Source organism: Limulus polyphemus, unplaced genomic scaffold (genome assembly GCF_000517525.1).
Source record: "Limulus polyphemus unplaced genomic scaffold, Limulus_polyphemus-2.1.2 Scaffold5604, whole genome shotgun sequence".
NCBI classification, from domain to species: Eukaryota; Metazoa; Arthropoda; class Merostomata; order Xiphosura; family Limulidae; genus Limulus; species Limulus polyphemus.
The window spans coordinates 30,385-44,391 of NW_013671214.1; the positions used below are offsets into that span (position 1 = coordinate 30,385).

The 14,007-nt window shown below is 33.7% G+C and overlaps 1 protein-coding gene across 2 annotated transcripts in view; it reads right to left on the reverse strand.

Moving 5' to 3' along the window:
* Nucleotides 1-11,278: 11,278 nt before the first annotated feature.
* The window catches only part of LOC106472779 (LYR motif-containing protein 1-like), a 6,988-nt gene continuing 4,259 nt past the window's right edge, over nt 11,279-14,007 (reverse strand). For both annotated transcript variants that reach the window (XM_013933436.2, XM_013933437.2), the window contains exons 3-4: nt 12,438-12,498; nt 11,279-11,682 (exon numbers count right to left, since the gene is read on the reverse strand). In XM_013933436.2, coding sequence (XP_013788890.2) covers nt 11,534-11,682; nt 12,438-12,498 — 210 coding nt within the window. In that variant the 3' untranslated portion in view covers nt 11,279-11,533. The remainder of the gene's footprint in view (nt 11,683-12,437; nt 12,499-14,007) is intronic.

Consider the following 14,007-nt stretch of genomic DNA (forward strand, 5'->3'; position numbering starts at 1 on the left):
CTGTTGGCTTCAACACACTCACCGATTTAATGACTAAAAAAATCAAGGTTGTCTGAATTTAAAAAGCTGTTTCTGCACGTGCCGTTTCGATACCCCCCCTTCTTTTTTTTTTTACCAGAAGTCCATTAATTAGCGCTGCAGAGAGACTTTATTGTAAAGGCCCTGGGAGATTTTGTTTTACTTAATGCGTAGTAGCAAGCAGAAACTATCAAGGATGCGAAGAGAAAAAATGCAGTAAATCCTCAAATAACGAAAAACTCTGGCACACTCGTGAAGAGTACGAGTTAGATAATAGAGTTACCAAGAGACATTGAAATAGCACTGATGATTTTTACCGTAGTGAATTGATTTGTGTTCCCCGAACATCGTTATTGTTAGTTTTTTATTTATTTTAGAAATGTTGCTTAATATCTCAATTACTAGCCGTTTGGCTTCTTCAACACAACACGAGAAGATTCAACTGAAATACGAATTGTGCAATATTACAAGGTACACAATGATTTTCAATCTGTTAGTCCAGACTACTTCCTAGTGGTAACCATGGTAGCCAAAAGAAAACATTGTATGCCAATAATGTTAATTCTCTTCACAGAGAAAGCAAATTAAACCGTCAGCTGTGTTCTAAGTTGTGCTCACCAGAACATGCTTACTTGTTTTACACTTCCTGAACTTTAATAATCCACACTTACAAGTTCATAACAGTTGTAAATTATGGATCTTGGTCTACTTTGGTCTACTAAGTTCGTGTATGTGGAAAATGAAACTATATTGTGTGGTATCATTTAAGTTTTGTAGCTTCTCTACCTCCTTTAAACTGTTCTTTGTCTCTCTATTCCACAAGCACACGTACCCCTTACACAATTATTGATATTAGCCTTCACTACCCAGCTGTTGACATGTAGTTTCCTATAGATGTTTATTGATATCAGCCTTCACTACACAGCTGTTGACATGTAGTTTCCTATAAATGTGTATTGATATCAGCCTAAACTACACAGTTGTTGACATGTAGTTTCCAACAGATTTTTTGTTGATATCAGGCTGAACTGCACAGTCAGTTACACCGAATTAATTTTTGCCCATATAAAAATTTCAAGAAAAATGCTTTATTTTATTTTTGGTGGAGGACGATTTATACTTGTGAAGCGAGTTTTTAGATGATCAATTTATTTGCAAAGTCACTTGAAACGAAACAGGTGTTTTTCTTGGGATAGGTTTTATACATGTTGTTTTGGTCTTAGTTGCTAATTTTCTTCGGATACAGTCAAACGCGATGTCTTCTTGTCCTGCCTTTATTTAACGTATTTTTATAGGTCTTTGTGGAAGGATCATATTGTAAGAAAAGCCCAAGAATGACAAATTAAGTTTTTTTCATAATTACATAACATAATAAAATGTTTATCGTAATGTTCTAAAACGCTTTAACCTTTCGGTGTGATTTGTTTTAAAACTTGCGCAAAGCTACACAAGGGCTATCTGCGCTAGCCGTCCTTAATTTAACAGTGAAAGACACCACCAAGTTATTTACCAACGAATGGTGGAATTGACCGTCACATTATAACGCCCCTACGGCTGAAAGGGTGAGCATGTTTGATGGGACAGGGATTCGAACCCGCGACCCTTAGATTGCGAGTCGAGCACCTTAACCACATGGCCATGCCGGGCCTTAATCTTAAGGAAACGAATTCAAAATTCGTTTTTAAGCATTATTAGCTTTAAGTGTTTCAGCGGCAACTCTGACGGCTTATAACATTAAAAACCGGGTTTCGATACCCGTGTTAGGCACAGTACAGATAGCCCATTGTGTTAAACTACAAAGAAAGAAAGAAGTGTAATAAGCTATATTTTTGATTTTGCAATTTAGATGTTAGCTAGAGGGCGCATCACGGTAGTCCTAGAATATTCGGAAATACCAATGAAAGAGAAACTTTGTAAATATCTAGAACAAGGATTAGATTATGATTATGAGAAAGTCAGTCAAGTATGTAAATACGGTTGTAGTGAAAGAGAGAAGCATAAAGAAGATGGTGTTTGAAAAACATAATCGAAACCATATTAAATATCCACGTTATTAACAGCAACAACAAAACGATTGTCATGGGAACCTATATAAACATATAAATAAAATAATTACGTAAGATGAACAGAAACACTCGTGACAAAAGTCAATTAAAACAATGCACAGCTATTTAATGAGTGGTATATATTTATATAGTATTTGACCTTCTACTGCGTTGCTGGCGGACTTTTAGTGCCTAATTATATGTGGCTTGTTAAGGATCTCTCACTAGACTAAGTTCGTGGGTCAGTGGTTAATGTGCCCAGACAGTAAGTCCAAAGGGGTTAGGTGCGCTGTAAGAGCAGTTTGTTTGTTTGAGTGCAAAACCACACAATCCGTGCAGGAATTGAACTCCGGATTTTAGAGTTGTAAGTCCCCGAACTTATCGATGATCCATCGGGGTACCTATTCGCTCAGGTTCACCGATGGCTTCTGTTAATTAGTTGCATTCCCTCTCTCTGATCTATCAACTCAAAATTTGTGACTGCTGTAAACTCGTGTGTGGTTTTGAGCAAAAATTCTAAGAAGAAACGAAGGATCTCAACATCTCTTGAATGTTTTACGTGTGAGCATGAGAAACATAATTCTTTCTTTATTAATTGAGCATATGGATATGGATTTTTTGTTCATTTCACAATTTCACACTCCTTATAACACTTAATTTTCAATTCTAATAAAAAGTCGCCACGTTTGTCGCCACGTCTTTACTTAAAATCTCCAGATACTTACCCTCTAGCTAAATATTGAAAAACGTCTCTACCGACGTCCCCTGAGCCTTGACACAGTGTGATCAGGGTCAACCTGTTGCCGATCTCATACACTGAGAGCTCCCCCAGCGGTATGTCTGCGGACTTACAACGCTAGAAACCGGGTTTCGATACCCGTGGTGGGCAGAGCACAGATAGCCCATTGTGTAGCTTTGTGCATAGCTTCAAACAAACATACCCAGAGAAGTATGAACGTCACAAGGGGCCGACACGACAACGTTGCGTCATGGGTCAGGTCATATGTAATAGGCCTGTTACCAACAAGTTTTTACTGTGGATTTACTTCGTTGGAAGACGTCAGATCATACGGTAAGAAACATTCAAGCTAATTCTGTAAAAAGTACTAAGCTTTTCAAAGCAATGTTTTTCATTTCGGGCATGTTCAGAGGCTATTCGGTGCATTCTTCTTAGGGGACCAGTTCGTACTGATCAGTTATTGAAATTCGAATTTTCAGTTTCAAATTATATTGTTTGTTTGGTGTTGTTTGTAGTTAAGCACAAAGCTATGCAATGGGTTATCTGTGCTCTGCCCACTACGGGTATCAAAACCCGGTTTCTAGAGTTGTAAATCCGCAGACATACCGCTATGCCACTGGGGGGTCAAAGTATATTAGCCTTAGATGTTGTTTTTACCATACATACACAATAAATGACATTGTAATAGTGTGTTTTATGTAACCTCAAATTACTGTATTCATATAAGCAGTTCCATATAAGGTGAAATTACCCTATAGGGTTAAGAACCTAAAAGAACAAACCAAAATTTACTATTATGGAGTATATATATAGCTGCAAGTCTCCAGTGTGGCTTAAATTAACCTTACAAATATCAAACCCATCAAATCTGATTGTCGGAGCTTCCTATTCTCTTGACTGCAATGGCAAAACTTTAAAAGCGAGTCCAAGTCCATCGTCCCTTGATTTTTTTCTTTAGTTTACGTCAATTAAAGTTAACTTATAGGATAAAGAATAGTTTGTTAATCATTTACTAAATTGCGATGGTCAAAAATAATAACCACACGCCAAATTCATCTATGTTTCTAGCACAGTTACATGGCTGTAAATTGTTTTGTGGGCTGATTCGATAACTTTGAATATTTGTCTATAACAAATTAAAAAAAAAAGAAAAAGATCTAAATATTGATTAACAGAACATAACATTTCTCCATAAATGCCCCCCAATGGCACAGCGGTATGTCTGCGGACTTACAACGCTACAATTCGGGTTTCGATACCCGTGGTGGGCAGAGCACAGATAGCCCATTGTGTTTCTTTGTGCTTAACTTCCAACTCTAAATAGTTCCCCATACAGACGAATTGAATTTATAATATACCACATGTGAAAGAAAAGGTGAATATGTTATGTATCAACAATATATCTGCAATATCTGGTGCCGACGAAGCCTTTCGTACATTACCAGGGCTCGTCAGGCCGGTTGGGATACAAGCGACTTAGTAATGGTCTACATATAATCAATTGTAATAAACAATGACTTTTATGTTATTTTAAAAAGAACCGACAAACCAGCAAGATAGTCTTTTCTCCAGAGCGGGTGACGTTACCACAGCGTCAACGAGAAAAATGTATATTTTCTTTTACAAGTTATAGTAAGTTAGATTTGTATTTAGAACAAGTACGATGTTTCGATCACTGATGCGATCATTCTCAAGTAGACAAGTTTTAACGGTAAAGAACGAATTAGTATTTAAATCAACATTCAACAATCTAACAATGTATTTGAATTCTATAACTGATAGTGGTTAGTTATATATGTACATGTCAATCCGCGTGAATTGATAGATAAATTTATATATGGCTAAACAGGAAAAAAACAAAAGTGAATAAATATAAATGTATAAAACAATAACAAGAAAAAACTATAGAACATGTTGTACAAGATATTTGCATAAGATTAGGAATGTGTGGGAAAATAACGACCAAAGACGTGCAGAGATGTGTCTGGGTATTTGTTAATTGTGGGATTGTTTGATTTTATTAATAAGGCCTCTATTATTTTTTCTTACGTTAATATCAGGCTCATGTTTTAGTACTGTGACATTCTGTTCAGAAAAACTGTGTTTATTTTTATTCATATGCTCATGGACTTGGGAAGGATTTTTTTGGTGTTCTTTTAACCTGATCTTCAAGTTACGTTCTGTCTCAGGCATGAAAAAGGCTAGACAATTGTTACACTTTATTTTGTAAATATTTCCTGGTGGGGTGAGTTCGAAATACAATTTTCTTAACATGGGTTTCATTTTCAGAAAAAATCTTTGTTTCTTCTTAAACGCAAAGCTACATAATGTGTTATCTGTGCTCTGCCCACTGCTGGTATCGAAACCTGATTTTTAGCGTAAGAAGCCCACAGACTTACCGCTGAGCCACAAGAGGAGGGGCAGAAGAAATGTTAGAGTTTGGAGAAAAACGGCCCGTGTGCAAATGCGAATGAAAAATAGCTTCAAGTTATAATAAATAAATAGTTTTTACATACACCTTAGGCATTTTCACATACATCAGTTTGCTTTAATTTTATTGATTTCTTTTTATTTGGCAAACACTTGACGATTAATACGAAAACAAACGCTGACACTGCCATTTTATTTGTTATTACCTTGTAAACACATTTAGGTAAGCTCCAGGGGGCACTCCAATACAGATGAACTCTAAAGAAAATCCATTAATCATTCTTCAGAAAACGTTAAACATTCGTTGTTTGTCTGACGTCAAGATTTTTTTTAGACATTTCTGACGTCATTTCATTTGATATCATACGTATTCGTTCTAAATGTTTTCAAAATTCTGGTCAGAACCAGACACGACTGGTAAATTCATAGCTACCAAATCAGGCCATCGACAAAGTTTAGGCATGCGCTAACGGTTGTGTTATTCTATTACAAGATAGACGGTAGGGTAAGTTTTGTTGTTGTTGTACTTTGTATGGAGGCCATTAAGAATACAGAAAAACAACATAATTTCAACAGCTGTTGATCTTACAACTTCATTTCTGCTAGCACTAGCAGAACTGTAGACGAACTACTTTAACTTTTAAGCACCACAGCACAACACTATAACCTATACTTTAGGGCTTGCTGGAATTTCTGGTTGTCTAGCTATTCTTAGAACACCTTTAGATTATATCGTAATACTATTAGTATTGGTAGTCTGTCGTAGGCCTATGCAATTCAATAGAAGACAACATTTGAAAATTATACAACCATCTTCCCGAATCCTATGTACTTTCACTTTCAGCTCATGAACCAAGAATAACAACATTGTTGAACTTACGTAGGTTCTTGTAAGCTGTAATGCACAAAATAAAATCACTGTAAAAACACAGCGTTGAAATGGAAACAAATGTATTCTACATAGCAACGTTTCGAGCGACTGCTTTTCTTCAGGCTTAGTAATATTAATGTTATAATACCAAACAGTTAACTCTTGCATTATTGTTCTCTGTAGTACTCAACAATTAACTGTATATATATGTTAAAAACATATTTTCATTTCTCGAGAAGTGAAATTGAAAAGAGGATCTGTGACGCAGAGGCCTAAAGCATTATTTGATTGGCCATACCCTCTGCAGTTTCGCCCATTCAAGCCTCATCAGCACAGCTTGAGTCAGCAAACCAAAGAAATACCATTAAGCCTCTTATAATGGTGAAGTGTACATAATATCTATGGGGTTTCGAGTACTTCAACATATAGTAATCTAAATTAATATGGTGAAGCATAGATAAACAGTTCAATGTTGCTATTATACTGTATACTCTTTTTTCCCCCATCAAAGCTTTAAAGTAAAATAAATAAAGTTATTTAGCGTTAGTATGTTTCCATAAATATTCAAGGTAAATATTTAAACAATACATTAAACTAATAATGGTTGGAGACGGCTTGAATGGGTAATGAAGAAAAACTTTAATATAAATTTAACATAACAGCAAATGTACAACGTTTCGACAAGGTTTTGTCATTAAACTGTTCTCAAGTCGAGTTACGTGGCGGTTTGTTACTGCACGATAACAGTATAAGCCTTCCAGAGCATTTCAGGTTGTAAAAAATAAATGACAAAGGGCACTTACTCATCAGTGAGGCTTCAAAACAGCCAAACTGTTTCGTAATGACAAAATGATGATGGACCGAGTCCATCTTTTTTTAAAGTTTTATACGTGATCGATATCAATAAATATTACGTGTGTGTATATGTTCTTTTCTTATAGCAAAGCCACATAGCTGTAAATCCGTAGACTTACCGCTGCCCCAGCGGGGGACTAAATATTATGAATTTGTATAAGAAAAACATCCGAGATTTGAGAGAAAACATTATTCCATAAAATGGAATTCCAAAGATTGACTAATCGATATTAATTGAGAATGGAGTTTAATTTTTCAATATATAGTTATTAGTAAAGGTAAGCACTTCTGTCAAAAACAAACGAATTGGTGTAAACTTTATACTCTAATGAATTAGTAAGGTTTTTCTAATATATTACTCAAGAAAAGTGAACAAATTAATACAATGCATTGTATATAAAAGATACACCAACTCCTATTATTATACACAATGTATTCTTGCCTCTAAATAGTGCACGGAATTAGTAGATTCTTGACGTATTTTTTTTGCCAGAAATTAATTCTTTTTTTGGTTATGTGAATGATTTATCCAGAAATTTTATTTTGAAGTTGGCGCAGATAAACAGAGCTAAAAATTAATGTTTTTTGTTTTCTGTGTTAAAATAATTTTATTAATTACTCCGCCTTTGCACTGGATCATCAACTAATTGCAATATAACATATTTATGCGTTAAGGCCATCTATTGGTGTAAATTAGTAATAGTTGGCTCTGAATAAAAACCTTTGTTTTTGTAAGCAAAAATGTTACACAATGGGTTATCCGTGTTGTGCCCTTCACGAGTATCGAAACCCGGTTTTTAGCAGTGTGAGCCCGTAGATTTACTGCTGATCCATGGGGGCATTTTAGTTGCATTGCTTACTTAAGATCAGTTCCAATAAGGTTAGTATGGCATATTAATTTCTTATGCTAACTTATTTTGAAATTATTATCAAATAGCCCATAAACTTACCGCTGGAGGACACCACTTTACTATTGCCAACTTGCATGCTTTATTATTTATTATCTGTAAACGTATGTATATATATATATATATATTCTTATAGTCTTTGAAGGGAAAAGTATCCGAAGTAAAACTCACCATTTTTTTTGTGTTGTTTGTTTGTAGTTAAGCACAAAGCTATGCAATGGGCTATCTGTGCTCGGTTTCTAGTGTTGCAAGTCCGCAGACATACCGTTGTGCCACTGGGGGGGCTTCTTGTTGTTTTAGCGTGAAACTACATAATGTGCTATCTGCACTTTGTCCAACGCAAGGAATCAGACTCTGGATTTTAGTGTTGTAAGTGACCTTGCTCAGTTTGAAAGAAACAGTCTTGTATCTCGTTTGGAGCCAACGGTTGACAAAAGTGTCAACGTTCAGGATCTTTTTGGACCATATGATATATAAATCAACATACCAACTTTCTTAGAAACACAGGAACCAGTTCCAAATAATGTCCTTGCTGGGGACAGAAAAACTGTCATGAAACTAGTTTATATAAAACGAATGATAAGACTAGCACATTTCCCACTGTAACAGAACAGTAATTATCTTAATTATGATGTGATTATCTTTATCAAAAATTTATACAAGCTCTTAGCATTGTTGTCATGATTAAGTTTATCTATTATACTTTTATTTTTGTCCGTATTTAAGTTTATTACTGATTATGCATGGCTGTTTTTTTTAATAATAAAACAGTGCCTCTACGTTTATAATCCTTTTTCATCTGTGCAAAATCTTGAAATGATATTTGAAAGTTGATTTTATTTGAAAAACAACAACAACAAAAAAACTATACCTATTATGATAATTGTTTCAATTACCATAAATATTCATGATACTTATACAATGTTCCCATTGTTTCTGTCACATATGTTAAGTGAACATTCGTTATATTGTTAAAATGTCTAAGTCATATTTATGTTTTATGAATTTTACTGCAGAAAACAAAAGTACACATGAACTTACACTGTAAAGCACACATACGTGTATCTACTAGTAATATTCACATATTATAATGATCATTTTATGATATAACTAATGTAACATGGCATGTGATGTAAGAATGACAGTGTTGGATCCTTTTATCAGGTATGGAATGAAACAAGTACAATGGATAACTTCTTATACATGAAATAGTGCATGACATGACATGATGAAAATGAATTATGACTACGGTAAGGTAAAATGTGTGATTACAATTATATTGTAACTCTTTATGTAATTAATTTTAATTATTTACTGTTCCCAGCACTTACATGAACATGTGTTGACTAGCACAATAAAAGTTTTAAAAGTGACATACCGTTATTAAACTCTCAGATAATTTAATTACTGTAGACACATAACTTGAGCAATGAGTTCAATTACGAAAGCATCTATAGAATGCTAAATATTTACAAATGTGAAATGTCCTATATTAACAGTTGTACACAAAATTTATTTTACCCCTATATGTGTGCTCATCTCATCTTGTAGCTGTTGCACAGTCCCAAATCCATAGTTTGTAGTGCTGATACCAACAAAAGCAGATAATAAGTGTCGAAAACATGGTTAGTTGGGCAAGTGTTAATTTTTTTCATGTTCAACAGCAACATGCATAGTGCCACTATCGATTACTGTACACTAACATGGGCATTTTTTCTAAAAGAAGTACGGATACTTACTTTTCCAAGACTTTGCCTCACAGTGTATGTAGTAAAGTTTTCTGAAGGTTAACAGGTTTAAGTAAAGCTGTACAATGGACTGTGTGCTGTGCCCATTACAGGGTTGAATCCCTATCTTTCAGCCTTACAAGCCCACAAGCTTACCACTAAACCATGAGAAGAGGGTGTTACAGACACACAAATAGGACTTGAGAAATGTACCTCTAAAACCTAACAACTCTGATTTTTTATTTTGACAACAAATCATGATCATGATTGTATATATACACACAGTGCCTGCATTGAAAGTAATCTGAAACTTCCTTCTTGTAAAACCGTTGATGTTTTTTAATAATAATAATTGCAATAAAAAAGTTCTGATGATAAAAAGAGACTTCAAATGATACTATATTAGGATTCCTGATCACGGTGTCTATTTTTCCCACTAGAGGTCTATGATAAACTATGTTATTAATATCACAAAATAAGATACAACTTTGATACTACTACAAAAAATCAGTTGTGTCACGGAATAAAACCACTACAATGGTACTAAAGACTATGTCACATACAAAAGGCTCTATTAAAAAAAAAAAAGTCATAAAATAACACAAAATGGTAAATTTAAAATATGCTAAATTTTTAACATGGTACAGTTTGATTCATGGTAGTTTTTATTAAACTAAACTCGTGTACATCTATTAAGTGCTAGTGAATACCTACTCTGTGTGTAGGTAGTACAGTACTTTACTATAAAAAAACATCCATGTTTACATCTAATGATGATTTGTTGACTCTTCATTGGATGTTTGTGGATTTCGGGTGAACAGCTGTGCAATTGTTTAAGCTATATTTCATGCAAAATTGCTTCCAGATTGAATTTCATAGCACCTATTTTTATGATAAATTTTCTCAGACTGATTTTGCTTTAGTTGTTTAGTTACTTAGATCCTATATTCATTACTTTGTATTAAATCTAATGTTAGGCATAGTTATATGGAAACCAATGAAGAATTTAACATGTCAATCATGCTACATCTTCCATATCCAGTGCCAATGAGACCTTTTCCCTAATACCAGGGCTGAGCAGGCTGGCTGCAATACAACAGACATACTGGTGGACTAGGGGCTATATATATGTTTATCTACAATATAATTAAATTGTTGATTCTGTAAGCTTTAACTTAGCCAACAAGGCTTAACCCTGATATAAAAAAAAAGTTATTTCTACTTATTAAACTCTTCATTTTACACTGGTTTAAACATGGCATAGTATACACACAACTACAATCAAAATATGACTAAAGCAATTGTAACAAAACAAGCATGTTAAATATAAGAATGATTGTTAAGACTAGAGCGTGAACACTGTGTAGGTTACTAGTACTAATAAACCACGTTGTAAAAACCCTAACTATGAGTCTGATAGTATTATAAAGATTGTTTATTGTCTTATGGTGTATAAACTACTCTAATAGTTTCAACAATCGCTAGCTTGTGTTGATTTAAGTAACGTGGACCTAAGGTTTACTTACTGTTATGGAACATTTTGCTTCAAACATGTAAAAATGTAACTTACAGCCTACGTAGCAGCTTTATCAAAACCAAGCAAGTAATGAAACACTGTGCCAGCACTGATGATCCAGGAAAAATTACCATATTTTCCTTTCTTATATCAGTCTTACACCCCCAAAAAAAGTTTACAACATTTGTTTATTTTTAATACATACAAAACTATACGATGCAATTACTACTGTGAACTAAATATTATTATTATTTTTATTTCAAAAAATTGGAAAATTGCTAAGCTTTGTTTTGACACTCCACTACACTTTACAGCACTAATATTCATAATGCTATAATTATTATCTATCGACTGAAAAGTAACATAAGGTTCACTGTTATCATGCTTTTATTTGTTAGAAAGATGTTCTGCCGTACAAATACGTTTAAGTCTCAGAATCTAAAGATTTTATGTATACGGGCCTCGATCGTTTCCGTAGTCTACTCTGTTCTTTTAGCTTCTTGCCAAGTGGACTGACCAAGGCCTGAGGAGGTAAGTTGACTGGGCGTGGGTAGGGTATTCGGTAGTGCAGAGCTGGCATAAAAAAAAAATTCTGTTCTAATAAAAGTTAACTTTCTACAAATGTATATTTTATGATATAACAACTTCTTCGATAATAATTATTTTTTGTTTTAGTACATATAGAAAAAGATGTTTAAAATATCACAAACTCTAAATATATTAATTGGCAGTGCTCATTGAAAGTTATTAAAACAATGTACTTTTAAAAAGTGGGGAGAATCAATATTACACTAACTCTTATTAACTATCTAGAAAATATATTTCTTAACTTGAAAATATTAGTAATTAAATTCATGGTGTAATTTGTACCAAAAAGTTTTTAAAATGACTGATTAAATGTCCAAACAGAAATCAACACTATGTTAGTCAAAAAAGCAAAGTTATGAAAAAGATCAAACTATTTGTTTTAGTGTAAATATATATTTTTGATAAATAATAACTAAGTGATATATAATTCAACAGAATGTTGAAAAGTTTTTCAGAACCATTTTATTGAACTTTAATGAAAGAGACAGGCCAAAGGTAAGGAACACATATATACTGTGTGTCAGAACGTTCAAAGTAACTTTACTGGGGTGTAAATATTAAAATTTTCAACTTCTGCAATTCCCTACTAATCCTTCAGTCCTCCTACTTCCTAAGATTCACAGAAATGAAAAAAAAAACAAAAAAACTAAGGCCCTCTTCACTTGTCTGTTTTAGACTTTAGAAATTTCTTAAAGAATAACTTCTCACAAGATACTTTCTAATACACAGTTCTTTCATACCCATTTGCAGTCGGCTGTCAGCCTCCATCAATCTGGACTTGATTTCTTCTTCATTTTTCAGCTATTTAAAAAAAGGACATTTTCAGGTCATTTTAAGACAGATACGAAATGCTTATTTAAATATTCTAAGAAAGGAATGCCTAATTATCTTTCACTGTTTGAAATGCCTGAATTGAAACCAAGACACCAGGAGTTTAGCAAAAAAAAGACAATCACTTTTCCTTTTTCTAAATTTTAGACACTAAGTGCTTTTTGAACTTATGTTTTTAAGCAGTGTTTTTGTATCATCTGATAGTAAGAGAAAACACATTTAGTATCGTTCTCAGGAAAACATTTATATAGTATTAGACTTCTACTGTAAGATTAATACATAAATTTAATCCAAATCTGATGTAGAGTAACATTAAATCTTTAATAGAAGAACAATGTGTGTGTTCCAGACTCCTGTCAGTTTTTAAGTATCTCTAGCTTTTGCTGTCCTGCAGCCTACATGTGTGTGTATTCACTCCACTAATCTGTACCAAACAGAACTTTGCACAATGAAATGAAAATAGAAATTAATTGTGAAACTAAATCTGCCATACGTAAGCATCTGCCTGTTTATCAGTGGGGTTAGCTGAAAATTTTAGGGCACCTGATATTATCAGTGGGGTTAGCTGAAACTTTTAGGACACCTGATATTATCAGTGGGGTTAGCTGAAACTTTTAGGACACCTGATATTATCAGTGGGGTTAGCTGAAACTTTTAGGACACTAGATATTATCAGTGGAGTTAGCTGAAACTTTTAGGACACCTGATATTACCAGTGGGGTTAGCTGAAACTTTTAGGACACCTGATATTATCAGTGGGGTTAGCTGAAACTTTTAGGACACGTGATATTATCAGTGAAATTAGCTGAAACTTTTAGGACACCTGATATTATCAGTGGGGTTAGCTGAAACTTTTAGGACACCTGATATTATCAGTGAAGTTAGCTGAAACTTTTAGGACACCTGATATTATCAGTGGGGTTAGCTGAAACTTTTAGGACACAGAAGCAAATGACCTCTCTCCATATTTTATTAAAATTATTTCTCAGAAATGAACTAAAGTAAAATCTAAAATAAAGACTCTACAAGGAAAGACAACACAGTAGCATATGAGAGTGTAAGTAGATTCATGTAGAATCCCATTCTGTTCTTTCTAATTCAGTATTTTATTCCCATGCAGTGTCAATTGCCAAGCATTTCTCATCTATACAAGATTGTAAAACCAACTGTAGTGTAAAGTTAAAGTTAGTACCATACTGCTTATACGTACGACATTACATACAAGATTGTAAACCCAACTGTTGTATAAAGTTAGTACCATACTGTTTATATGTAAGACATTACATACAAGATTGTAAAACCAACTGTAGTGTAAAGTTAAAGTTAGTACCATACTGCTTATATGTACGACATTACATACAAGATTGTAAACCCAACTGTTGTGTAAAGTTAAAGTTAGTACCATACTGCTTATACGTACGACATTACATACAAGATTGTAAACCCAACTGTTGTGTAAAGTTAAAGTTAGTACCATAC